This window comes from Panthera pardus, unplaced genomic scaffold (assembly GCF_024362965.1).
Source record: "Panthera pardus isolate Hobbes unplaced genomic scaffold, ASM2436296v1 HiC_scaffold_27, whole genome shotgun sequence".
Classification (NCBI taxonomy): domain Eukaryota; kingdom Metazoa; phylum Chordata; class Mammalia; order Carnivora; family Felidae; genus Panthera; species Panthera pardus.
Window position 1 is genome coordinate 109520073 of NW_026526843.1, and position 27858 is coordinate 109547930.

At 43.0% G+C, this 27858-nt stretch overlaps 1 protein-coding gene across 1 annotated transcript in view; it reads left to right on the forward strand.

Moving 5' to 3' along the window:
- The window catches only part of MAP3K15 (mitogen-activated protein kinase kinase kinase 15), a 123895-nt gene that overhangs the window by 11854 nt on the left and 84183 nt on the right, over nt 1–27858 (forward strand). The window contains 2 exon segments of the mRNA XM_053891780.1: nt 9791–9930; nt 12547–12570. Coding sequence (XP_053747755.1) covers nt 9791–9930; nt 12547–12570 — 164 coding nt within the window.

A 27858-nucleotide genomic window follows, 5' to 3' on the forward strand; every position in this document is an offset into this window, starting at 1 on the left:
AATTTTGGCTATTGTGAATAACACTATAACTTTTTGTGTGGAGAATTGTTTGCATTTCTCTTGAGTATGTACCCAGGAGTGGGATTTCTGGGTCATAAGGTAACTCTATATTTTTTTTTTTTAACCTTCTTTAAAAAATATATATATATTGATTGTGAGAGGCCCCTGGGTGACTGAGCATCTAACTTCGGCTCAGGTCATGATTCTCGGTTTGTGGGTTTGAGCCCTGCATCGGGTTCACTGCTGTCAGCGTGGAGCCCGCTTGGGATCCTCTGTCCCCGCCCCCCCCCCCGACCCCTCCCTCGCTTACATGCGCTCTCTCTCTCAAAAATAAGTAAACATTAAAAAAAATTTTTTTTTGTGCTAAAAAGCCACATAATATAAAATTTGCCATCTTAGCTATTTCCAAGCGTACAGTTCAGTAGTGTTCAGTACATTCACCTTGTGCAACCAATCTCCAGAAGTTTCCCATCTTGTAAAATGGAAATTGCACCCATTAAATAACTCTGAGTTTCCCCCTCCCCTCCATTCCTGGCAGCCACCACCCAGCTTTCGGTTTGTATGACTTGACTACCGTGGACACCTCTTGTAAATGGAATCCTGCAGTATTTGTTTTTTGTGATTGACTTATTTCATTTAACATAATGCCTGCAGGGTTCATCCATATTGGAGCATGTGTCAGGATTTCCTTCCTTTTTCAGGTTGAATAATATTCCATTGTAGGGATACGCCTTATTTTGTTGTATCCATTTTATCCATCAGTGGGCTCTTGGGTTATATCCACCTTATATTTAACCTTTTCAGGAACCGCTTTTCAAAAAACAACTGTTTTCCAAAGCCGCTATACATTTTACATTCCCACCAGCAGTGTGCGAGTGTTCCAGTCACACCGAATCCTCATTAGCACTGGTTATGGTCTGTTTATTACAGCTGTCCTAGTGGGCTTTAAGTGGTAACTCATTGTGGCTTTTTATTTGTATTTCCCTGATCATGAAGGATGTTGACTGTCTTTTCTTGTGTTTGTTGGCCATTTGTATACCTTCTTTGGAGATATGTCTATTCAAATCGTTTGCCCACTTATTTTTAGTTATTTGTCCTCTTACTATTGAGTTGTAAGAATTCTATACATGTTCTGGAGACAAATCCCTTGTTAAGTATGTGATTTGCAAATTTTTTGTCTGATTCTGTGATTTATCTTTTAACTTTCTCGGTGCTGTTCTCTAATGCACATTTTTTTTAAAATTTTGATGAAGTCCAGTTTATTTTTTTCTTTTATCCCATCTGCACTGTTTCCCCTGTTTTTTTTTTTTTTTTTAGTTTTTTATTTATCCGTATAGTGTTTATATCAGTTGTCAGCATGCTGCCACCTGCAAGCTGGCTGCCTTCATATTGTAAATAAAGCTTTATTGGAACACATCCATTCATCTATGCAGTGGTAGAGACTGTGAGGCTACAAAGCCAAAAATATTTACTTTCTGGTCCTTTACAGGAAAAAGTTTGACAACTTCTGCTATGTAAATATAAGCACATATGAATGTACATTCTTATTCTCCCTTTCTTAGTCAAAAGGTACCAGACCAAATACACTGTTATGCACCTTGTATTTTTCCATTAACAGTCGAGCCTGAACAACTTTCCAAATCAGAATATGGGAACCTACCTTCTTCTTTTTTATAGCTGGAGAGTACATGATTGGGTAAATGGATCTTGTCTATTTTACCAGTTCCTCTTTAAAGGATACTTGGATATATGGTTTTTTTTGTTGTTGTTGTTGCTACTAAGCTGCAATGGGTAATTTTGTATATGTGCTATATAATATAAGTATATTTGTGGTTAGGTACCCAAAAGCAGCATTTGTGTATTAAAGAATAAACGCACCTGCAAAAATAGTGTGCTAGTCTTTTGACTCTTGGTAATTTGTTAGTTGAGAGATAGTATCTCAGTTCTAGCTTGTGATTCCCTTATTCTGAGTGTAGTTGAGCACATCACCCTTGTTTCTGAGAGCTATTTATTCATGATCCTTCCTGGTGCTTTTTACCTATTGGTTTACGGGCCTTTGGGAGAGTGTCTTAATTTCTAGAACCTTCTATGTTTGGGCACAAACTCTTTGTTTTCTGTCTGTTGTTCATATTGGATCATTTATACTGCACTATTGTTAATTTCACTGACCCCCCCCCCCCCCCCATCCCCTTCCGCCCGTCATGTCCATTCTTCTTGTGGGCCCGTCTGGTAAGTTTTCTATTTTGGTTATTATACTTTTCATCCCTAAGATTTCCATATGGTTCTTCTCTTTATGTGGACACTTTCTACTTTTTCCATTCTTTTCAGAAGTGTCTGCCCTTAACTTCTTGGAGAACTTTTATAATAATTGCTTTAAAGTCATTGTAAGGTAATTCTGATATCTGTCATCTTGTCATTGGAGTGCATTGATTGTCTGTTCCTATGTGAGTTTGAAACTTTTCTGCTTCTTTGAATGCCAAGTGATTTTGGATTGTACCCTGAACCTTTTGAAATCCTATCATGAGATTCTAGGCCTTGCATATATCTTGTAAAGTCTGTTGGTATTGTTGCTCTAACAGGTGGTCAGCCTGGTGGTTTTAGGCTGTCAAGTTCAGTTTCAGTTGTGGTTCCATTTCTGATTTCAAAGCCTTTTCAGTGCTGCATGGCTTTGCACTTTGTGATTTACTGGAACTCCCCTTTTGGTCTTGTGGCCAGAAGACTGGGGCTTTAGTTAACCCACTCAGCCTCACATTTCCACCACTGCCCATGTTTGAGGCCAGGAGTTCAGAGAGAGAAAAAGGCAGGGATTCACTGCTGCCCCCCCCCCCACCTTGAGACCACAGCTCCTCCAGTTAGAGCAGAAGATTGCCCCATCTCAGAGGTCCAGGCACCTGTAGACCCCATTGCCACCTGCTGTCTGTGCTGGCATCACTGTGGGCTTGCGAGGGTCTGGGGGATGCAAGGGAACAGAGAAAAAAGTGGAGAACTGCCTTCCCTCTCTCTGAGCATTAGAAGTCCCCTTTCCTGCTTTCTGAGCCACAACTACAGGGCTCTCCTGGCGCTCTCTGCATCCACACCCAGCACCCATTTTGGGGTTTCAGGCTGCCTTTAGTCCCAGCTAGGGAAGACTGGGAGAATATGGGCCACTTGCTTTTGGTTTGGTGGTACTTTGGAATTGGGTCTTCTCCAGTTGGCTTGCTTTTCATATTCCTAAATACCTATTCAATCCATTCTGTCTAGTTTTTATAGATGCATTCAGGGAGAGACAAGCTGGAATGTCTACTCCATCTGACTTGGAACCAGAACTTAAACTTGGACCATTACATTTTGAGATGTTTTGTCATGAAGCCTTAGTAGGCAGAATGTAATATCTCTGCATCTTAATGATCAACTTAATAAGCAAAAATATCCTCAAGGCCAGCTTCGTTGTATCAGACCAGTTTTGTCCGTATGAGAGGCTCTGTATGACTGGTAAGATTGGGAGCAAAAGAAGTGAAACACGAGATGGTGGAAATGGTTGATATCATAAAGGTTCTTGTTGGGTCTCCAGCGTAGCCCTCCAAATATTTTGGTTGTGAGCCGCAAGCAAAGACCGTTTCGATGTTGAGAATGACCCTTGGATTGTCCTTGGGTCTCCCAAGGCTGAAGTTTTAAGACTTGTTGGATGGGTTCCCTAAAAAAATGTGTTGTCTTTCCTGAAAATGAAAATCCTGCATTCACAGTACTTGTCCTTGCTAAGTAATTTTTGTAAAGTCCGTGGCTAGTGAGGCATACTTGGTGCAAACCAGGAACTCTGGACATGGATTCTCAAAGAACCTCCTAGGAAAAAGGATACTGGCATGTGTGTGGGGGGATTAGATGGGATGAGGACAAAGAAAAATGGCCCTATATCCAGCAGTGAGTTCCCATCACCATTGCCAAATGAACTGTGTTCCCCTCCGTAGGCTGTGAGGTGGACGCCACTGAGGAAGCTTGGAGCACAGAATGGGTGAAATCTGTGGTCAGGCAGAAGCCCTGGTACCTAGGGTTGATCTTGAAAGAGCAGTTGATTTGGTCAGGAAAAAGGGGGATGTTACCTTGGAAGTGGATGTAAAAGCCACGGGTCCTCCTGTGTTGACTGGCGGTCATTTTAGCGAGACAAGTAGAGAACAAATTAAGGAAGGCAGCGGCCATTTCCTCCAGTTTTGTCACTCTGACAGAAAAGCTCAGCGGTACCCTCTTCACAGTGTGTGCCATGTGGTACCTGTGCTTCAGGCTCTACTCATCTCTGAAATTGCACACATCTTGAAGGCGACATAATGACCCAGACCTTTTAGAAGGAGAAGTCATTATCTGCTGGTCAGAAAAAGCTTTTAAGAAATGGTCTCAAAAACTGTTTGCCAGAGAGCGTTCTGTTAAAGCAGATCCTTTTATAAAAGGGCTGAAGGAAGCTGCAGAGAACATTCAGGTGATGAAGATGAAAATATTTAGGTGGCATGTTTAAAAGCTGCCAGGGAACCCAGAGGGGGAGCTGTGACGTGTACCATCTCGGGTGTGGACGCTGGCACACCGTTTCAAGTGCCGAGCGAATGGTAGGGTGCCGTTGTTGTCCTTGGTAGCCGGAGGAACAACGTCAGTATGTGAACGCTCACTGACTTAAATCATGCTGCCTTCTCTCTTACGGATAGTTCATTGCAAGTGGCCTAAGATGATGCCCGGTAGGGGCACCTGGGTGGCTCAGTCGCTTAAGCGTCAGACTTCGGCTCAGGTCATGATCTCACGGTTTGTAGGTTCGAGCCCCGCGTTGGGCTCTGCGCTGGCGGCTCAGAGCCTGGAGCCTGCTTCGGATTCCATGTCTCCCTCTCTCTCTCTGCTTGTCTTCTGCTCATGCTCTCTCGCTCTCTCTCTCTCTCTCTCTCAAAAATAAACATTAAAAAAATGTTTTTAAATGAAGCCTGGTGAGTCCATTCACCTCACACCTTGCTTATATTTGACATGTTTCTTTGAAGAAAACTGGTAGTCAGCACATCTCAATCACACTTACAAAGTTACACACATTTATCTTTTGGTCATTCTTTTTTTATTTTTGTTTTATTCTGATAGTGCACACAAGCAGGGAAGGAGTAGAAAGAGAGGAAAGAGAGAATCCCAAGCAGTCTCCGCTGACAGCACAGAGCCTAATGCGGGGGTCGAACCATGAACTGTGAGATCATGACCTGAGCCGAAATCGTGAGTCAGCCACTTAACTGACTGAGCCACACAGGCACCCCTATTTTTTTTTTTTGGTCATTAAAAAAATAAGATCTTGGAAAGCAAAAGATAGGGGGCCAAATATAGGTTGCTCCTGCACCCTGCCTCGCCCGTTGAAATGGGATACCCATCCCATGCCTCTGTGTTATTTGGTAAGGATTTGTTGACATCCTGACACTGAATTGGTAGGTTGTGTCCTCCTTATGAGACTGGAAAATTGGGTTTAAAAATAGAAGTAGAATGTGCCTCCTGTCCAGTAAACATGGGCGCTATTGTTTTTAGGTAGCTTCAGATAACTAATGTTGCCCTAGGTCCAGTCAGATGTTTTTAAATGTCTTTGGCAGTAAAGTTATTCTAAAATCCGGTTCATTTAGATACAGCCAATCTTCCTTATCTTCATTATTTCAGATTGCCTGGAATATATGTAAAAACTGGCATGAGCCAGTCCAGTCACAGAATTACCATACGGTAAATCATTTACCATTGTATCATTTTGTTGACAAGTGCTTGGCTTTGGAAGTTGGACACTTTTAAACCACACTAGGAAATTAGAGTTTTACTTCTTATAAAACATTTCACAAAAATAATGTTCAAGACAGTGTTCAAAAGTTTTTAATGAACTAAAATCCTGTGCATCATTCATCTTTTCATATTAGCACGTCGTGAAATCCTTGCACTTGATTCTGAAATTGTATGAAGGGCACTTTGATTTCAAATTCAGACACTCTCCTGGTAAGAGTAGATTTTAAGGAGAGCCCTGGCTGTTTTGCAAGTTCCTGTTATGCTATCTCTTAAGGTTTATTAAACCAAGATGGGAAGGGGGCGTGTGTGTCCCCATCAAGGAGAATGGTTTATCCTCTGCAGACTTTTCCCCTGAAGCTGACCTTTGTCATTAGAAACTGAAAGGTGATGGTTGCTCGGAGAGCAGGCTGCATTTGCAAAGGAAAATCTGAATTCTACCTCTTTTTATCTGTGGTCTGTTTGCCTAAGACTTAGCTTGATCAATCAGCTGTTTTACCCCTGGTGGCTGTGTTTCAGAGTCAGGAAAGTCGTAGACCTCACGTGGACACTTGGGAGCCCTGTTTCGGTCGGGCCCTCGCTGTGTGACCTTGGGGCAATCTTGGTGCTTCATTTCCCCATCTGTGAAGTAAAGCCAGTACCTACCCTGCCAGTCTGCCAGGGTGGTTCTGAAATTCAAACCAAGATGTTTGTGGGACTGTTTCGTAAATGTCAAAGCAGGTGACCATTGTGGTGATTGAAGCTTTTAGGTAACTTATGATCTCTTTAGGGGAAGAAAAAAAAAACCTTGATGCCTCATTTATAATAAAAATTCCATTGTGGTGTTTAAATTTACTATTTATAAATCTGCAAAATTAGTATCTTCGGAGTTGTAAAAATAAGCTGGTTGAATATTGTTGTGGTGTAAATCCTGAACATAAACTCAGTGTAGTGGCCTGAGTGACAAATGTCAGGCAAAAATGTCAGCTTTGGGTGTGAGACAGTTTTTCTGTTGAACATGGATTACGTGGAGTCTGGATAGCAGTATCAATCTGCTCTGTGTTAATTAGGCGCCGGCAAGTCTCTGTCCCAACCCTGGGTGGAGCCGCGGAGGGGCTCTCTAGTGGCGGTGGTAAGGCCGGTGGGGCTAGCGTACAGGACCCAACACAGAATGTTGAGAAGGCCGAGGAAGGAAGGAACTCGCGTCACTGGATTAAAACGCGCTCTCCTCAGTGACAAGCTAGTCCATCAAGTTGCAGGTTTCCCCCGAGAATGGTCGACATAACTGGGGGGCTGCTGTCCATCTGTCTTCCGCCCTTTCCCGTCACTCTGCTTTGTCTTCGGATGCTTCCTTTCCTCTGTTAGCTAATTACAGCCATCTCCATGGCTTTGGAATTAGCATCTTCGTTGCCACCTCTTAATAGCATAATTAGGCAACACATTCTTTTTCGTATGAGCAGGTGATCGAGTCTAAGGAACAATCCTGTACGCAGAATGTCTGATTCATTCAGGTGCGGTGTGATTTTTTGACTCCAAGCAAATGTCTCTGGGAGCAGGTACCCTTCTGAGATAAAATAATCAGGCTGGGTCGTGTGTCTTCAGCATATATGTTTGTCCTTTCTTGAACAACAACCTCCAAAGGGTGAATTTGGATAGGATAGGCTCCCGTGTAAAACCCCTCGTGATTATTTTTTAAAAACTTTGAGGTGAGGCATTGATGCCACAGTGATTTTTTTCCTCTGCATTCTCCTCTTTTAGCAACACATAGTGAAATATTTGGGAATGAAATGCTAGGGTGATGTCTGGGATTTACTTCAGAATAATGTGGAAGGGGGTGGTGTGGGTGGCGGGAGAGATGCGACAGGGCTGGCTGTGAGCTGGTAATTGTTGAGGGAGGTGAAGCAGGTGTGGGGGTTTCGTTATACTATTCTGTCTGCTTTTATATATATTTGTAATTTTCCATGATAAAAAGTGTTACGGAACCAGGCTGGAACGCTGGCGGAAAAACCAGGCGGCACTCGAAGATCTTGGTGGATCGGAGATTGGTTTAACGCCGGCGGGCTCAGAGGAGACTGTTTCTCCAAAGATCTGAGCACCGAGTGCAAGTGGGGAGGGTAATTTATAGTCATCAGCTTCCATTTCTTTGGGGGTTCTCGTGCACACAGCAAACAAAGGAAGAAGAGCCCGGAGGAGGGGTCTCGAAGCCAGAGACCAGAGTCTGCTTTAGCCCCGTCGGCCATCTTTGGCGTCCTTCATGCACTTCTTCAACAAAAGTAAAAACCACAACGCCACCCTGCCTTAGGTTTCTCATTGCCCTAAGGTAGAGTGCAGCCCTCCTCACATGGCCTTCAGCCCCCTTAATCACCTGGCACCTATTAACCCTTCCAGGTTCATCTTCTTAGGAAATTATTTGCAGTAGCCTGAACACTTAATGGCCCATCTTACCTGGCCCTTTGCACTGGTTTTCTTCTCTTGCTGCAACACTCTTTCCATCACCTCATCCTCATCCTTCCATCCAATTTTCCTGACCCTTCTGGACCCTTGGATCCCAGACGACCTCGCTTCTTGCAGGCCTTCCCTGATTGCCCTCTGCCCCAGTGTGGTTGAGTACCCTCCTGGGGGGGGGGGGGGCTCTGTCACAATGACCCTCACTTTAGCCATCCTCTGGGTGATTGTCACCACCACTTCCTTCCTGTCACTGTTGTTGTATTACACATTTTTTTGAGGAAAGGGATTAGGCCTTGTTCACACTTCTGTCCCTTGTACTCAGCACAGTGCCTGGCTTGTGGACACTTGCCCTCCGGTGTCCCACTGCCTCCTGCTCAGAGGCACAACATTGCCCGGTGCCCATGTGGCTTCCGCCTACCTTCTCATTGTTGCTCCCATTCACGTCACCTCTGCTCTACATCCTTGGGATTTTTGCTGATCTCTGTGAGTCACAGCAGGACGTTCTTTGCAAAATCTCTGCATGTGGATAAGGAAGGTCCAATCAAACTTGGGGCTTTTATACTTTCCAAAATGACAAGTTTTGAGATGGTATCCAGTACTAGTGGGCACATTGAAACACATTCCTTATTGATGTGATAGGTTGCTTCACTGTTCAGAACAGGTCTCTGTAGGACACAACTCCAGGGGTGTTTCAGCTACATTGTCAAGTTGATGGTGGACATGTGAATGAAGAGGAATGTTCATTACAGCGGTTTGAAATAGGAAAAAGAAAAAAAAGTGCATTTTGGATGGATAAAGAAATTTCCATCTAGTCCTCATATAGTGGGATGCTCTGCTGAAGTGAAAATGCATCTGCCAGAGCTGGGCATGCAGATTGGTGGCATCACCAACCAATGGCAAGTCCAAGAATATATATGGTGTGCTACTATGTATATAAGGTTCACAAACCAGCAAAACTAAACAGTATACTGTTTAGGAGTTCATACGTCATAATATGCATACACATGCATATATAATATGTATATATACATGCATACATAATCCCATATAAGCTTGCGCATGCACGTATATAGTATACATGTGCATATACTCATAAGTGTACATATATATTTTTTCATATACACGTATACATGCAGGGAACCGAGAAATCCAGAGATCAGGACAGAGGTGTATCTCTGTGCAGGAGGGAGAGAAGTGACTGGGAAGAGACACATGAGAGTCACAGTATAGATAATGCTCTGTCTTGGGTTGGCACGGCAGGAGTATGGTTTTACATTTCATTATACTGTACTTTATAATTTGTATATAAGCTAAATATATTCTGTGGAGATGGCCTGTTTCCTAATAACACTAAAACTAAATCCATCAGTAATCTTTATGTGAGGCTACATTCCCAAGTCCTTTGATGAAGGAATAGGCTTATCTTGTTGTTGCTTTTCTCCCACTGTTCATGGGGTAATGTTAATCCAATCATTCCTCACTTTCTGCTTTGCCTAAAAGACTGTTGCTACAAGTGCAAATTGTGGTAGTTCCCCATTGGTGACCAACAGGAAGTGGATGAAGGACACAGATCACCTCTCTCTCCCACATCGTGTCCTTTCCATGTTCATCACAGATGTCGCCGTGGTGGACATGAGTGATGTCTCCAGACAGCCTTCGCTCTTTTACCATCTCGGGGTCCGAGAAAGCTTTGACATGGCCAATAATGTGATCCTTTACCACGACACCGATGCTGACACTGCTCTTTCATTGAAGGTAAAGGATGTTGTTCATCTTCTTGTGAATACTTTGTTTTGGGAAAACGGTATTATATGGTCAAATGAAATGTATGTGTAGTACAGGAGGTTGGAGAAAAACAATAAAGATTTGCTTGTGCAATTCCTTCCTTTCTACTATAGGTTTTTGCTCACACAGACAACTTCCTGATCACTGTGTGAGCGTATGTACTACAGAGAGGCATTTGTAGGCATCTTGATCGTTTCCAGACTCATTAGGGAAGTGGAGGCAAAAACAGTTTCCACGGAAGCCAACACACAGCTCTGAGTCCTTTAATGGGCAATGTGATGCAAACCTTCACATTAAAAAAATAGTTTCTCAACTTCAATAATAAGACTGCACATAACCGGGGCGCCTGGGTGGCGCAGTCGGTTAAGCGTCTGACTTCAGCCAGGTCACGATCTTGCGGTCCGTGAGTTCGAGCCCCGCGTCAGGCTCTGGGCTGATGGCTCGGAGCCTGGAGCCTGTTTCCGATTCTGTGTCTCCCTCTCTCTCTGCCCCTCCCCCGTTCATGCTCTGTCTCTCTCTGTCCCAAAAATAAATAAAAAACGTTGAAAAAAAAAAAAAAAAAGACTGCACATAACCATTACCATAGCGGGCAGAAAGTTCTAGCATAGATATAATCAGTATTTAATCCGTTACCCCCGCCCCCCACCATCCAAAGCAGAGGAACACTGAAAACTTGTCTGTTTGTGCCCAACTCAGTGATTACTGAGCTTTTAAAAAATGTATTCTTGGAACTATGAAACAAGTGCTTTTTGGATAATAGTACTTGTTAAAAATGATCATATTTGGAACAGAGGGCCAGATGGCAATGGAGTAGGAGGTCCTGCGTAAGTGTTGAATCACTGCCTTGTACACCAGAAACTAATAGGACACTGTATGTTACCTATACTGGAAGTGAAGTAAAAACTTCAGAAATCCTCCTGTTTGTAAAATGTGAAGGTCTAGGGTGAGCTACTGCAAAACTCAGCTAATGTTAATATTGTTGAATATCTTAATACTAGTTAGGAAAACCTGGTCTGTATTAAATCATTTCAGGAATAAAAGACTAGTTTGTTAACAGCAGTATTGCTCAACCTTCACTGCACTTTAGAATTACTTGGACAACTTGTAAATATCCCAGTCCCCAGGTCACGCCCCAGACCAATTACATCACAGTCTCTGGGGGGTTTGTTTTTAACCTCTCTGAAGTACAGTCACGGGTGAGAACTAGCGGCTTAAAGTTAGCTTTCATGGACGCCATTTTTAAATGTCCAGCTCCCTTAGTGTTAAAAATCACTAGCATATAAATAGCACAGTTTTGTGATGGCAAGGATGAACATTTTTGTGTTTCTTGGGGTTTAATATTAACCAGATTTTTCTAGGTTCTGTAATAATTGGGATTATTTCCTGGTAGAAATACAGCCTGCTTCAGGTGTGAAACCTATATGTGTTCAGTATCACATACACTCTACGTAGATGTGTACTCTGTAACTGGAGCACAGTACTGTGTGTTAAGACATCATTCATAGGACATTAAAAGAAGAAACTGGTCATTATTGTACTTTACATTGTAAAATAGTTTCTCAAAAGACTATAAGCCACTGTAAAATATTACTTTAGATATTTAGATACTGATTTTCTTTTACCGGTTTTCACTAAGGAAGTTGTGCTTGGAAGTACTTAGAAATAGAAAATATGAAAGGATAGATTATTACGCTACATTTTGATGAGGAACATGAAATCAAAGTATTTTTTCCAATGCAATTCATTATTTTTCTCAACGATGCCTTAGTGGACTCCTCTGGAAAGTCTCATAACCTAGGTAAGTGTTAATTTTTAATAATATGGAAAATACTTCCTAAAATGGATATGGGTAGTCTGTTATATCTGACACTGGAAGAGGCGGTCTGCACTTGTCAACAGAAAACTGAAATCTCAGAATATAGAAAACCCATTTTATGGGGCAGCTGTTTAATTATGTTTTCTTTTTGCAGCACATGTTGGCCGACAGCGCATAAATGATACGGTCAAGGGCTGCACAACTATTATGCTAAGTTAACTGACTAAAATTGCTATCGCTGAATCTGAAGGTTCCTAGACAATTACAGTGATGTGTCAGAAACCCTACCAGCAACACCCCTTCTGTAGAAAGGCTGACGGGGGGGCGGGGGTGGGGGCAGCACTGATTGAGGCAAGAAGCGACTGTAGACCTGAGGACCCCGCGGCACTTCCTGGGCATTCCTTGCCGTCACCGCCGTGGTTCACTGGACAGGTGAGGTGCAGGGCGCTCAGAGCCCTAGACCTGAATCTCACAGTGTTTGGACAAAAGCATTGCCGCTGCTATGGGGCATTTTCATAACTGTAAATGTTCCTCAATCATTCTAAAAGCTAGCCAATTATGATCTGTTTTCCTTAGAATATAAATTTTACAATTCTCTGAGGCTCACCCTATTTGAAGCTTTTTGCTCAGGGAAAGTGGGGGAGGTTTCAAATGATAGGTCTTGCTCTAGGGTGGGTGCTGGATGATGGGGGGCAAAGCGCTTGTAGTGCTTATGGAAATTAATGGGTTTTTTTTAAAAAGCTGTATTCATCTTATTTTTTTCTTTTCAGGATATGGTAACTCAGAAAAACACAGTAAGTATTATATTTTCAGATTTTTAACCTGGTAAATGTAGAAGATGCTTGCTTGAAAATCCCACAGATAGCAGGGTGATTTTTTTTTTTAAGTTTTATTTACTTTGAGATAGAGCGTGAGTGGGGGAGGGGCAGGGAGAGAGGGAGAGAGAGAATCCCAGGCAGGCTCCCCACCGTCAGCACAGAGCCCAATGTGGGGCTCGAACTCACAAACCATGAGATCATGACCTAAGCTGAAGTCAGACACTTAACTGGCTGAGCCACCCAGGTGCCCTGCAAAGTGATTTCTAATTATGCCTGTTGGTGTGTTTCTCAGGGGGATGGCTAGAACCCCCTGTCCTTCGAGCTGCCTGCTAGGTTAGGCCCCACTCCCATCTGGGGTGAAGGGCAGAAGGTAAGGTCAGGAAAACGGACTTATTACTTATTACTCTTCATTGTGTACTAGGACTTTGAGGCTGGAACCATCTGGCTATCTCCTTCTGATCTGGGTTGGTATCTTGGACACCAGCAAGATTCTTTTTATTGGAGCCATTACCTCCCATATTTCCCACCAAAGTTTCCCTAACAACAGAGAAACATGAACGTATACTTGAGGTAATACGGGGCCTAGCCCAGAGTTCCTGCAGTGACATAGTGATAACACCACGTTGGTTTGAATCGTATAATGAAATCCCCACTTTAAAGACATTCAGATAAGTTCATGTTCTTGGAAATTGTGCCAAGGTTACCCTGTGCCTTGAATGAGCCTCGAAGCACTCATCTTCCTAGACCTGTAGCACTGTGGTCTGACCAGTCGTGACCAAGACAGAGGACGTGTCCCTCATTTCTTTCCTTTGCCCTCAGCCTGCTTACACTGGTCCTTCGAGAAAGGAAGGGCCTCCTGTCTTATTTTCTATACCAGTTGAAATTCCTGAAGGGAGAAGGATAAAGGGCCAAGGAGGTAGAGCTCCCCCAGGGGTGCCCTCTATAGGGGAACAGGAACTTTGCATGACATTCCCCCCTCCACAGAAGGCCCTACCCTGCAGCTGTGGGGTTTAGACTTCTCCAGAACCCAGGCAGAGCTCCTTCTCTGTGTTGGAAGCCTTGAGTCTCCTCCTCCAAGCCAGATAATGAAGTTCTAGAAACCAAACAAGCGGTGCAGGTTATGCAGTTACCACTGGAGCTTGGATTTCATAAGCTGACCTATAAAATTAAGGCATCAGGGTGGGTTTGAGTTCTTGGGAAAAGAAATGGGAAGACCTGTCACTTCATTTTGTCCCATTTACATACTGCTGCTCTCCACTTATGGGGCTCTTGCTTGTACTTTCTAGATCTTGATTTCTTAAATTACCTCCATCATGGAGATAGGGGGGATCCAGTAAAAGGAGCCTGAGCCTGAGGCTGCCAGGCACGGGTTGTAGCCCCAGCCTCGTCTCTAAGTCACTTTGGGCAGTCATCCCCGCCCCCATCCTCAGTGTCCTCATCAGGAGAATGAGAAGGTTGAACTCTTTCACTTGATTCATAGATAACTTAAAATTCTCAGAGTCTGTGGTTCCATATTTTTTGCACAAGTGAAAAGACGTAACTTGGATTTAATGCAAGGAATGTGTCAGCAACAGTTATTCCTCAAGACAGGAATCACATTAAGGCAAAGTGCAAAGAAGAAAACTTTTTCCATCCTGACTACTGGGTGTTTTGGAGCCCAGAAATATTCTTGTTCTCGAAGAGACTTAGTGTCACTCTGTTACCATTCCACTGAATACCCTCCTTTCTGGTGCATGCTCTCTCCTCTGAACACCCAGGAACCCCTTCACATTCTTGGTAATTCTGATTATACCATGGCACCATTCTCCTTGTGTGTGTGTGTGTGTGTATACAGACACACATATATATGTATATATATATATGTATATATACGCATGCGTCTGTTTGTTTGTAATCAACTTACTCTAGACGATTTGGCAACTAATCTCTCTGCTACATTTGCTATTACTTTAGAATTCAGTGCTCAGTACTGGTTGTCATGCTTCATGGGCTGTGAAAATTTAGAGCATTCAGGAAAACAAAATAAAGGACCAGAGGCAGCTGGAAGAGTGGAAGATAACACCAAGAGGAAAGGTTGAAGGGAAACAAACCTTGAGAAGTATTGTTCACGGTCATTTTCAAATGTTTTCCATTTCTGGAAAGTAGGGAGACAGTTACTACTTCTACTCTGGGTGACAGGGAAATGTAGGGCAAACTCAAAAAAGGTTGCGGGGCGCCTGGGTGGCTCAGTCAGTTGAGCGTCTAATTCTTGATTTCGGCTCAGGTCATGATCTCAGGTCATGATCTCAGGTTTGTGGGATTGATCCCCACGTCTGACTCTGTGCTGACAGCATGGAGTCTGCTTGGGATTCTCTCTCTCTCTCTCGCTCTCGCTCTCGCTCTCGCTCTCTCTGCACCTGCCACACTCATGTGCATGCGCTCTCTCTCTCACACACAAAATAAATAAACATTAAAAAAAAAAAGGTTGGGATCAGCAGAATGGTCATCTCATAGCTAATAGTGATTAAACATTGAAAAAGAATGTCACGGTAAATCAGATGACTTTTAAGGAGGGTTTACTCGCTTGTCCCCTCAATATGGATTGAGTTAATGCTGCTTAGAACCAGAGGTCTGGCTTGTCTGACTGCAGAGGTTTTGGGAAAGAATCTGATGAAATTTGGGGTCTGTAATAATTGGACAGCTTTAAAAAAAAAAAAAAGGGTAGAACATAGTCCTAGGCAGTAAATCAGGAAGTCCTGTGAGGCAGGTGTACAGATTAAATGCCACACTCCGTGCCACTGAACGCTTGAAGTGATTTGTGAAGAGATGGAAACCTAGAGCCTTTTGAGATCTCTGCCTTCACAGAATCATCCTATATTTCTAGGATTGTGCCTAGTGGTGTATTGAACTCGACTTCATTTAGTAGAGGGCTGGTGTCTTAGGGCTCTCCAGACAAACAGAACCAATAGGAGACACAGGGAGAGGGAGTTCTTTACTATGAGCCATCACCTCGCATAGTTATGGGGGCTGAGCATTCCCGCCATCTGCCATCCGCAAGCTGGACACCCAGGAAAGCCGTTGGTGTAATTAAGTCCCAAGTCATGAGGCCTTAGAATTAGGGGAGCCAGTGGTGTAAATTTTAACCCCAAGATCAGAGATGACTGTCCCATCTCAAGCAGCAAGGGAGCAAGAGGGGCAGATGCCTCTTTTTCTCAGCTTCTGTTCAAGCCCCAGTGGATTGGATGATGCCCACCCACTGTGGCAGAGTCCACTGACGCAGCTGCTAATCTCACCCGGAAACACCGTCATAACCACCCCCGGCCCTAATGTTTAATCTCGGTACCCCAGGCCAGTCGAGGTGACACAGAATTAACCATCCCAGGTAGGCACACTTGCTTCCATTTCTAGGAACATTTGTTTTGCAGTGATGTGGAGGATAGGAAGCCAATTTCTAGGCTTCAGGCTGGGCCAAGTCTGCAGCCATTCTGGGCTCGTCTTCTCTTTGGAAACACATTATCACCTTTTGTACTCAGCTCTTTTTTAGACCATGCTCATGTTCTCATATTCCAGGTTTTGTTTTCAAATGTTTATTTATTTTTGAGAGCAAGAGACAGAGCCCCAGAGTATGAGCAGGGGAGGGGCAGAGAGAGAGAGAGAGGGAGGCACAGAATCCGAAGCAGGCTCCAGGCTCTGACCTGGCAGCACAGAGCCCGATACGGGGCTCGAACCTACCAGCATGACCTGAGCCGAAGTCGGACACTTAGCCAACTTAGCCACCCAGGTGCCCCTAAAATCGTTTTCTTAATTTCCTTTTCAGGATGGATATTTTTTTAAAGTTTATTTATTTTAAGTAAGCTCTACACCCATCCTAGGGCTTGAACTCACGATCCTAAGATCAGCAGGGAGCGTGCTTTCGATCCTCTGTCCTCCTGGCTCTCTGCCCCTGCCCTGCTCATGGGTGCGCATGCATGCTCTCTCAAAAACTAAGTAAATATTAAAATATACGTATTAAAATACTTTTTACAAAAATCTTCAACGCTCAGCACATTTTATTTCAGTATTTGAGTTAAAAATACTGTTTTTTTTTAAGTTTGTTTGAGAGAGTGGGCACAAGTGGGAGAGGGGCAGAGAGAGAGAGAGAGAGAGAGAGAGAGAGAGAGAGAAAGAGAAAGGGAGAATCCCAAGAAGGCTCTGTGCTATCAGCACAGAGCCCAATGTGGGGCTCAAACTCACAAACCCTGAGATCTTTACCTGAGCTGAAGTTGGACACTTAACCGATGGAGCCACCCAGCTGCCTCATAATTCCGGTTTTTTAAATGAACTGTGATTTTAATTTCAGTGTAGTTAACAGGGTTGTGTATATTAGTTTCAGGTGTACAATATAGTGATGCCGCAGTTCTGTTCATTGCCCGGTGCTCATCATAGTAAGCGTACTCTTACTCACCTTCCCCTTTTTCGCCCATCCCTCTATGTAATTCAGCTTTTGATCCAAGTTCCAGAAAAGTTACTTTTCTCTATTATTTTCATCCTTAAGCTGTTTCCTCCTGCTTCACAGATACCAAAGAGAGCCATTTTCAGCGTTTTACCACTTCAGAAAACCTGTTGATGTGATGAAAGATCAAGGTTGAGCCTTTATGGGAACAAAAGTGGAAATGCTAGCCAACCCCGAGAGACTACTTTATCTATTAAACCTTGGAACTTCCTGGTAGTTTTTTACTCATGTACATAGTCCACAGGTATTCTTGAACTGTTTTAATTTTCCTTTGCAAAAAATAATCATACCTTCAAAGCCATGGTATATTTTGCAGGTTGATTTCCCCCTGGAAGTGGACTCTGAGACTGAATTGAGTGTGCAGGAGATTTATTCAGGCGTGCCCTTGGGGTCAAGGCTGAGGAAGCGGAGGGAAGGAAGCAGGACCAGGCAGAGAGAGATGAAGCTGGGAGGCAGGCTCGGCGATAGCCTTGGCTGATCCCGTGGGGGGCTCTAGAGCTGGAACGGCCTTTCTGAGTCGGGGTGAGATGGCCAGGCCTTTACATGCCTGCATCCAGCCCTCCCTGGAAGGTGTGTGACCTTGGGTGAGGTACTGTCTGCGCCGAGGCAGTTTGGGATGGCAGGAGCTAACAGCAGGGGCCACACATCCTACCTTGATGGTTGGGGGTGGTGTCTGTGTGCCTGAGTGTTCACCACATTATAATCATTTTATTGGAGAAATTTGCAAATCCTGTATGCCCCACGACGAAGGATTGTATCTCTAAGGCTGAGAGGCACAGAAATCATTTTCTTCCATTGAATTGTGGGTAATTACCTAGAAGCTATACATATCATAGCCTCGCCAGAAGGAAACACGAGGCCATAAACCTGCCCTGTCCCCTAGGAAAATTACCAGGAGAGGATGAGATATTCCACTCAGTACTTATAGAAGGAATTGTTAAAAGTGCACTAGACCGTATTTTCATTTGTCATGTCCTAAAGGCAGAGTTCACAGTTGGTTTTTAAAAATGAAAGTTAAATTTCTAAGCTAGGATCATGTTATTAAAAAGCACCTTATTAAAAGACTAATCTGGTTCTTGACCTCGGGACTAGGTGTTTGTTTTTTTTTTTTTCTGCAAAGCCAATGAAATTTAAGAGAAACTCATTGTTCCCATTGAAATAGTTATCTCTATAATCCCAGTAAATTGGAAATTCTTTGAGAAACAGACATTGGCAATATTGGGTACATTTTCTACAATACTGGAAGTCTTTTTCTTGGCTTACAAGCAAATTTAGTACTCAAGTTCAGCGTAACAGAATTCTCTTGGTCTTTCCCTCTTGCATTCCTCACTTTTCAGTTTGCCATGACTTGGGATCCAAAATTATCAAAGATGATATAGATTGCTTAGGCACACTTTGGTAAAAGGACAATCAAATTTCCTTTCTCCTTTAGATATCCTCTGGGTTTTCTGAGTTCAGATCAGAATTTTTACCACTTTTATTAGTGAAGAACCAATTTCCAACAAGAAGGGTATGTCTCCTAGTAAATGGAGAGGCAGAATTTTATTTTGCACATAGAATATGATTTATGTGAAAACCTGTGTCCTTTGAATATTTGTCTCTTGTATAGCTATTTTTTAGTATTTCTACCTTATCTTTTTTTTTTTAGTTATTTTGAGAGAGAGAATGAAAGTGGGGGAAGGGGCAGAGAGAGAGAGAGAGAGAGAGAGAGAGAGAGAGAATATCCCATGCAGGCTCCACACTTTCAATGTGGAGGCCGAAGAGGGACTCGAACTAATGAACTGCAAGATTATGACCTGAGCTGGTTAGACGCTTAACCAACTGAGACACCCAGGCGCCCCTGGTATTTCTACCTCATCTTAAATTCTCTTTTCTCTAGTCTTGATGCCTTTTGTTTTTTCCCTATGTGCTTGTGGTCTTGTGATCTCTTTCAAATTGGAGTATTCTGGAAGTGCAAACCACAAAGCTTTTGTCTGTTCCTATCGAATGTCACAGGAGTGATGTCCCATTTCACAGGGCCAGTGTTAGAACCAAAACAGCAATACCTAATTCTGCCTACCAACTGAATAAGTCTTTGGTGTCTGAAGATACCCATTTGTTTTAAATTGTGATACAATTCATATACCATACAGTTCATTTACCAATCTGTTTGTGATGGGTATTTTGTGCAACATGGCTTGCTTTATTAAGGGTATTTCAAAATTAAGCCACAATGGCAGTTACTGACAAGAATCCTGAGGAGGAAGGGGAAGGACCTGAGGTCGTCTGGCTCTGTGGTCCTCTGTGGGCCAGTCGGTTAACCTTTCTGGGTCTCGGTTTCCTCCTGTATAAAATGAGATGATCAATCAGGTGGTTACTGACATTCCTGCCAGATCTGAAATAATTCTAGGATTTTATGAACAAAGCAGATGAGCAATTGCAGTAGTTCACTTGACACTGCATGGCCTGTTTCCAGCAGTGAGATCTTCAGTTACCTTTTAAGTGTCACAACAGCCTGATGATTCAGTTGAAATTGTTATTGGGCTTCTGTGTATTATTAGTTCTTATCCTGACCAAATAGAGAAAAGTAGCAATACGGAATGCTGTTTGCATCGATCTTCAACAACAACAACAACAACAAAAACACCTGCATTCCCCTGATGTGCATGTGTGGGATTTTGAAAATTCTCCTGTAACTGACTAGACAAAGAATTGTATCTATTAGGCTTAACACCTTGTGATCATTTAAAAAATTTTTTTTATAACGTTTATTTATTTTTGAGACAGGGAGAGACAGAGTATGAACTGGGGAGGGTCAGAGAGAGGGAGACACAGAATCTGAAACAGGCTCCAGGCTCTGAGCTGTCAGCACAGAGCCCGACGCGGGGCTTGAACTCATGGACCGCGAGATCGTGACCTGAGCCGAAGTCGGCCGCTTAACCGACTGAGCCACCCAGGTGCCCCTCATTTTTTTTTTTTTTTTTTTTTGAGCAGCCCCTGACTTGGATTCTCTTTCTTAATAAATGGACTTTTTAATGCATGCTCATGTTAAATAACTTTTGAAAAATTACTGTCCCGTATTTGTTCATCTGCTCTGTAAATCTTCTTGGGAACACTTTTGCATGCTTTTCTAGTTTTCGTTTTCACGAAGGATTTGCAACCCTTTTGCGTTACAAGATTCAGGCTCCAAAGTAACTACGTTCTGCCAGCATTCAAGATAGGCCTTCTTCCCTGAGTGCTCAGAAATCATTTTTACCTTGAATAGTGTTAAACCACCTTCCATCTGCCTTAGATTCCCCCCCCCTCTCCTGACTGGATCATTTATTGACTGATTAAACATTTGTATTGTGATAAAAAAATGTTCTTTAGGACATTGAGCTTGGAAGTCTCATTAGGAAGTCTGTTGGGACGAGATTTTACACATTTATTTGCTCCAAAGAATTAATTGATAAAACTTGTGCTGTTAATGACCAATTTTGCCACCTGCTGCTAGCCATAAATAGAAATAAGTGCTGGTGTAGTGAGGCCCCTTCCCTTGGGTTTCTGTCCTGGTGGCCTTGAACCCTTGGCCTTCTTGCATAGAGTGGCTACATAGGAGCCAGCTGAGGGGAAAGTCCTGAGTGTCCTTGGTTGGTGGCCATTATTGAAACCCTTAGACCGTGAGGTGAAGAACACAGCATCCTCTGCTCTCCTGAGCTGTCCTAGAGAATCCAGACCGCTGTTTGTGGGTGGGAATCGCGCTGTTACCCATAAATGTCTTCGCATGTGAAGCCCACTGGAGAAACACTTGTGTTTTAGGGCTGCAGGTAGGATGTTCTATGTGAAACATCTGCTGGGGAGTCCGGAGCAGATACTCTTAGGTTTTGGAGGGCCTTGGGACCCCGTTGTCAATCTGGAGGAACCTATGGACGCCTTCTCAGAACATACCTTAAAATGCTTAAGTAAATACAAAGGATTATAAAGGAGGCAAATTATACTGAAACCTAGCTACTAAAATATTTTGTAAAGTTGCATATTATAATCTGTGTGCTTCTTTATTAATGTCTCAAATAATAAGATCAAACAGCAGGTCTCAAAAGTATCATAAGTTTGGACTGATAATGGGTATAAAGGTTATTTTGAGATCTCTGCAGGAAGTGTAACGTGATAGGAAAAATTCTGTGATTTCTATTAGTGACAAAGTCCCGGGTCCTGCGAAAACTAAGATGTGTTACCTCTGTTCCTAACTGAAGGCAGCTTTACAATTCATTTAAAGGTAAATGGTGACAAAGATGTAATTTTCTTCTCATTCAAGTTCATAGACTCCCAAGGATTAATAGACTCCAGGTTCACAACTCCTGGGCTGGTCTAGAACTGTTGAACACAGCTGATATTTACTGTATGCCCACTATGTGCCATGACCATATTTAGGCCCCTGCCACCTAATGAAGTTGACAGTACGATTGTCTCCATTTTAAAGATGAGAACACTCAGATTCGGACAGAGAAGTATATTGTCCGGGGTCATTCATCTAGTATGGAATGGAGCTGGGATTCAATCCTTGGCCATCCCAGTTCTCCACCATCTTGCTATGCTTGAGCAGAGATGCTATGATACTTCCTATTTCAGTATTAATAAGGTATTTCTTTCTCACCTGACTTAGCAAATGTTGGGGGGAATCCATCCCACTACCCAGCTCTGCTGAGATGATGAAAAGGAAATGCCTCTGCTCCGTCCTCTTTGACAGCAGCACATACCAAGAACCTTAAACTTCCTCTAGTCATTTCATTCTTGGGAAAAGACAACAGTGTGAAGATGCAAAAGTGTTCATCTCTGTGTACAGTAAGAAAATTTTCAGAACGAAGTTAAACAGTAGAATGGTTAAGTACACGGTAAATATTTACCATGTGGAATATTAGGGAGGCACTAAAAACGACATTCGAGTACGGAAGTGTTGAATCACTATATTGTACACCTGAAACTAATATAACACTGTATTTAATTACCTGGAATTAAAATTAAAACTTAAAAAATAAAATTGGTGACTGGTAAAGGAAAAAAGTATGGCATTTGAGACTATATAATCAAACTTTCATAATGAGAGCTTTTTTAAAAGCACCTGTTCTTTAACCTAGTGATGGTACAGGACAGTCTGTTCATGGTGATGAATCTGTACATGGCAGTAGTTCTAGAAATCTCCACTGCTAACGTAGGGACTAGAAACTTTCAGAGGACAGATTCCTCCACTTCCAAATGTCACGGTGTCTGAGGCCAGTGGCTTTTACTCTGCTCTCTGACCCCACTTACTATATGAGAATCTTCCTTTGGGAGGTATTTGAAGAGTTTTTGGAAGGGTTTACATGTTAATGTGCCTAGCATACTGGTTCTAATGCCCCTTTATTGTAGGAAACTAAGCTGCCTTTGTTGAATGTGTTTTACTAAGCTGGATTCTTGAGATGTTTCCATTTATAAATGTAACAATTACAAATATACAAGCTTGGTTTGCTATTGGACATGTGTTATGCTAATCAGTGTTTTTCTTTTTAATTTCTGCTCTCCCCACCAACAAAAGTCTGAATGTGCTCCATCATTTGAAGATGTTTGAGCCTATTCTTCTTCCTTAGAACAAAAGTACTGCACTCAAAAGCCCGTGCTTTCACTTGGAAGTTTATGAATCGCTTTTGTAAATGTAGCCATTAGTCCCAATTGCTTTCTGTAAAATTTCTTCAACTTTTATACACTTCACGAGAGATTTTCTCAAAGGGAGTATTTTTACTTTGCCAAGGCTCCAGATTCCCGTTGTCTGCACAGTCCTGTTCAGTCAGCTCGCTCAGTTGTCAGACGTCACGTATCCCCTCTCTTCTCATTTTCCTCTGTGGCTGAACGTTTGCCCAAAGGATCAGATCCCGCCTGGCTGTGGGCAGGTCTTGATGAGCCTGCGCCTCTCTTGCTCTGCCCACTTGAGCCATAACCTGGAACAGCACGTAGCGTTTATTTGCCGAGGTCCTATTTTTTTTCACACCTCATTATTGAGGACTTGAGTAGGATGGGGACAGAGTTTACTTTTGTGCTATTTGGGAGCAATGGGCTTGCTGAAGAAAGACTATGAATAAGATTTCAGCGAAGTGTTTGTTTTAGAAATGGCCTTAAGTCCTGTCATACTTGTATCCAAATAAGTGGGATTCTGGCACCTTCAGTTACAGGTCTGTTATGGATACTCCGGGTTATGTAGTTGTAAAGTTGGTAAATATTTTTGTGATAATTATTATTCTGTATAATGTTTTTTAAATAAGCTGAGAGAAGGAAACAAAGAAATGTATATATTTATAGAGTTACATTAACCTTTTTGTTGACCATTCCTGGTAACTTTTTGTTGGTTTCTGTGGATTCCAGTTAACACATGGTGCAATTTCCTCATGCCTGTGTACCTTGTGTTATTTCCACCTGCATCTTTTACACTGTTACTGTCAAATAAATCCCGTTTCTGTATGTTACATACAGATTAGATGATTATATATGTCATTTTATGCAGTTGTCTTTTTATTGTTAGAGTGAGTGGGAGACAGGGGCAGGGGGGGAGAGTGCGAATCCCAAGCAGGCTCTGTGCTCAACACGGAGCCCGATGCCGGGCTGTATTGCATGACCGTGAGATCATGACCTGAGCTGAAACCAAGAGTTGGACACTCAACTGACTGAGCCTCCCAGGTGTGCCAATGTGATTGTCTCTTAAATTAGTTAAGAAAGAAGAAATTGTCAATCGTATCATCTTTTTTTAAAATAAATTCCAAACACCTCACCTTAGCATGGCAAAGGAAGTCTTCTTTTAAAGTTTATTTATTTCTTTTGGTGGGGGACCAGAGAGAGACAGAGAATCCCAAGCAGGCTCCTCAGTGTCAGCGCAGAGCTGGACACGGGGCTCAATCCCACGAACTGTGAGATCATGACCTGAGCTGAAACCAAGAGTCAGGCGCTTAACCAACTGAGCCTCCCAGGCGCCCCCAGTCATATCATCTGTTATCATTAACTGTTTACCTTTCCTGGCATGCTCTGTTTTTACCAAGTGAATTAGAATTAGTGTCTGGTGTCACTCACTTTCAGCCTGAAGAACTTCCTTTAGTAGTTTTTGTAAGGTGGTTCTTCTAGGAACAGATTATCTCAGTTGTTGTTGATCTGAAAATATCTTCACTTTCCCTTGATTCTGAAAATCTAGTTTTGCTAGATAGAAGGTGCTGGCTGACTTACTTTTTCTTTCACCCCTTTGAATATGTCCTCCTCCTGCCTTATGGCTTTCTTATTTCCAGTGGAAAGTCAGATGTTGATTTCAGCGGAGTTTCGTGTGCGTGACAAGATCCTCTTACCTTTCAAGATTTTCTTTTTGTCTTTGAAAATGTTAGCCGTGATATATCTGGGTATGGATCTCTGAGTATCCACCGTGAAGTTCATTCAATTTCTTGGATATGAAATTGAACGATTCATTTAATCACATCTATGAAGTTTTCAGAAATTATTTCTTTGGATATTTTTCTGTTCCTTTCTCTGCTCTCCTTCCAGGACCCCTGCAATGTGCCATGTATGTTGGTTCACTGCGTGATGTCCCACACTTTTGTGAGGCTCTGTTGATTTCATTCTTTTTTCTCTCTGTTCCTCAGACGGCATCATCTGTTGATCTGTCTGCAAGTTTGCTGATTCTTTCTTGCCCTCAGATTTCCTGTTGGGCCCCTTCAGTGAATTTTTAATTTTGGTCCTTGTACTTTTGAACTCCAGAAATTCCATTTGCTGGTTTGTTTTTTGTTTTTGTTTGTTTGTTCGTAATTTCTGTCTCTTCACTGACATCTTCTATTAGATGAGACATTGTCATCATACCTTTCTTTCATTCTTTTCAGCTTGGTTTCTTTAGTTCTTAGAATACCTTTATAATATCTGCTTTCAAGTCTTTGTCTCCTAAATCCAGTATCTGGGCCTTTGCAAAGGCAGCTACTATTGCCGGCTGTGTTTCCTGTGTATGGATCACACTGTCCTGTTTGTTGGCATGTTTTGTTTCTTTTTTGTTGAAAACTGGATATTTCAGATAATGCATTATAGCAACTCTGGATACTCCTTTCTTTCCGGCTGTCTCTGGTGCTTATTTTTGTTGTTTGTCGGTTGGTTTGTTTGTTTAGTGACTTGAATAGACTAGTTCAGCGAAGTCTCTTTGCTCCACAACGTGCGGCCTGCGGTGTGACTCTTTGGAGGGTACAGCCTTGGTCATGTACACAGCTACTCTGACCTTGCCACCCCCAGCCAGGGGTGACTGTGATTATACCTGGGCTCTCCTTGACTATATCTCTCCCTGATTTCCTTAAGTTCTTCTTGTATTGAGAATACACCTTAATTATTAGCTGACTACTGTGGGTTTTTTTTAACTTTTAATTTACATCCAAGTTAGCATATAGTGCTTGCTATAGTGATTTCAGGAGTAGATGCCAGTGATTGATTCCCTATGTGTAATACCCAGTGCTCATCCCAACAAGTGTCTTCCTTAATGCCCCTTACCCATTTAGCCCATCCCCCCACCCACAACCCCTCCAGCAACCCTCAGTTTGTTCTCTGTATTTGTCTCTTATGTTCTGTCCCCCTCCTCGTTTTTATATTCTTTTTGCTTCCCTTCCCTTACGTTCATCTGTTTTCTTATCTTAAAGTCCTCATATGAGTGAAGTCATATGATATTTGTCTTTCTCTGACTGGTAGTTTCGCTTTGCATAACACCCTCTAGTTCCATCCATGTAGTTGCAAATGGCAAGATTTCATTCTTTTGATTGCCGAGTAATACTCTGATTACTGTGTTTTTGATGAGGCCCAAGACACCAGTGTTCCATAGTCTGATATAATTAAAGTTGGGTACCTTTGCGGGGGTGGTTAAGGCCTGTCTCCAAGGTTTACTCTGACCTTATGAAGGTTCTTCTTAGCTCTCTCTTCCCTGTTTGTCTGTGTTAAACTAGCTGGTCTGCCTTTCACCTATTGCTGTCCTGGAACTACCAACTTCCTCTTAATTTCCTGCCATAAAAATCTCTGTTGTTTTTGATAGTGCTCATAAGTTTGCACTTGCCCATGCTGTGTTCTGCATCCTGGCAGTCCACTTCTGGGTTGCTGCGGGCCTCTCCCTTCCTACAGCATGCCTCTAGTCCTAGGCAGAGCCTGTGCCCCACTGCTCCAGAGCTGGGTGGTGGGGGGTAGCGGCCTGCCTCTCTCAGAACGCTCCCCTGCTTTCCAGGGGGGTAACCGAGCAAGGATGGCAGCGCCTCATCTTCCCAGCTTGCCTTTCCTGACGTGGAACCTTTGTTCTATGTGATCTGGGACAAAGACGATCAGAGCCCAGTTTTCTTGGTGAAATAGGCCAAGCCAAGAAGATCAGGGGCTGCCACCCTTGCTCGGTACCCCACGCTAAAGCAGGGGAGCGTTCTGAGAGAGGCAGGCTCCTCCCCCTGCCCTGGTCCTCTTTCTTGCAGTTGCCCAGGATAGAGCTTTTCCAGCACAGGGCCAGGGTGGATGAGAATGCTGGCGGCCTGGCCTTCCCAAGGAGAAACTGTCAGAGTAGAGGTTGTGGGGTGAGAGGGAGCCCCGTCTACTTGGCTGTACCCACTCAGGGCAGCATTTCTGTCACACTGGGCTGGAGGACAGGGGAGAAGCGGGTCATAGCTCAAATGCTAGAGTCTCGCTGTTCTTACCAAGATTAGTTGATTTTCTTGAATAAATGTCTCTCCGTTGGTATATGCTCTTCACACAATTCATAAAGACTTAAAATTTTTTTTTTTAATTTTTTATCAGCTAGGGCTGTTTTTCTGAGGAGATAATCTGAGAAGGTTCTCACCGCCCCCTGACCCCTTCCCATCTAGCTCTTTTGGGGGGGAAAAAACCCAACTCTGCTTCCTCACAGATATTTTACCTTCTAGACCTCACTGATCCACATAGCCCTCTTCTCCCTCTGTCTGAAATCGGAAGGCTTTTTACCATAAACTCAGCTACTTTGTGGAAGAACCAGTTTACGCTTCTGACTGAATAAATGGCTTTTAGCTTACCTCAACAACATGGCATTTTGTTAGAGATGAGGGAGAAATCAGAGTCTAACCCACCACATCCTGACTTTGCTGGTCAATACCAATCTCTCTCTGAGAATTTGAAGATCTTAACTGGGGTCTTTGTTCTCCTGGTGCAGGCACTTCCCAATGATTGCTGGGAAGTAGCTGGCAGTCTTCTCCCTGTTCCCCAGTTACCACCCACAACCCTGGATTCTTGCCATCTCTGTTTATAACGCACTGGTATCTGCATTTTGAGTGGTTGAACCCCACTATCTGGTGCCCACAGGGACAGTCTTCAGCTATTGTTCTGCAGCAGGGTAAGCATTCTCAGAAAATCTTATTTTCAGGAATAATGGGATATCAAGGAGCTTAACGTAAAACGTGGCTGGCCTGCCACCTGCTTTTGCGTCGCCTGTCAGCTAAGAAGGGTTTTTCCACTTTTAAGTGTTTGGAAGATGTCACAAGGTGAGGAGTATTCCAGGACACGTGAGAATACGAAATTCAGATTTGTGCCCACAAATAAAGTTTTATTGGGGCATAGTTATGTTCGTTTCTATGCCGTCTACAGTTGCTTTCTTGCCACAGAGGTGAGGAGCTGCAGCAGAAACTGGCCCACAGAATCAAAAACCCTTACTGTCTGGCCTTTGACAGAACAGGTTTGCTGACCCAGTCTTAAGATGTGTTTGAACGAAGCAGCGCTAGTAACTTTTTCTTAACAAAATAATTCAGGGCCTAGAAACATGACTGAGTAGGACTTAGAGATGCCCTCTACAAGGTACG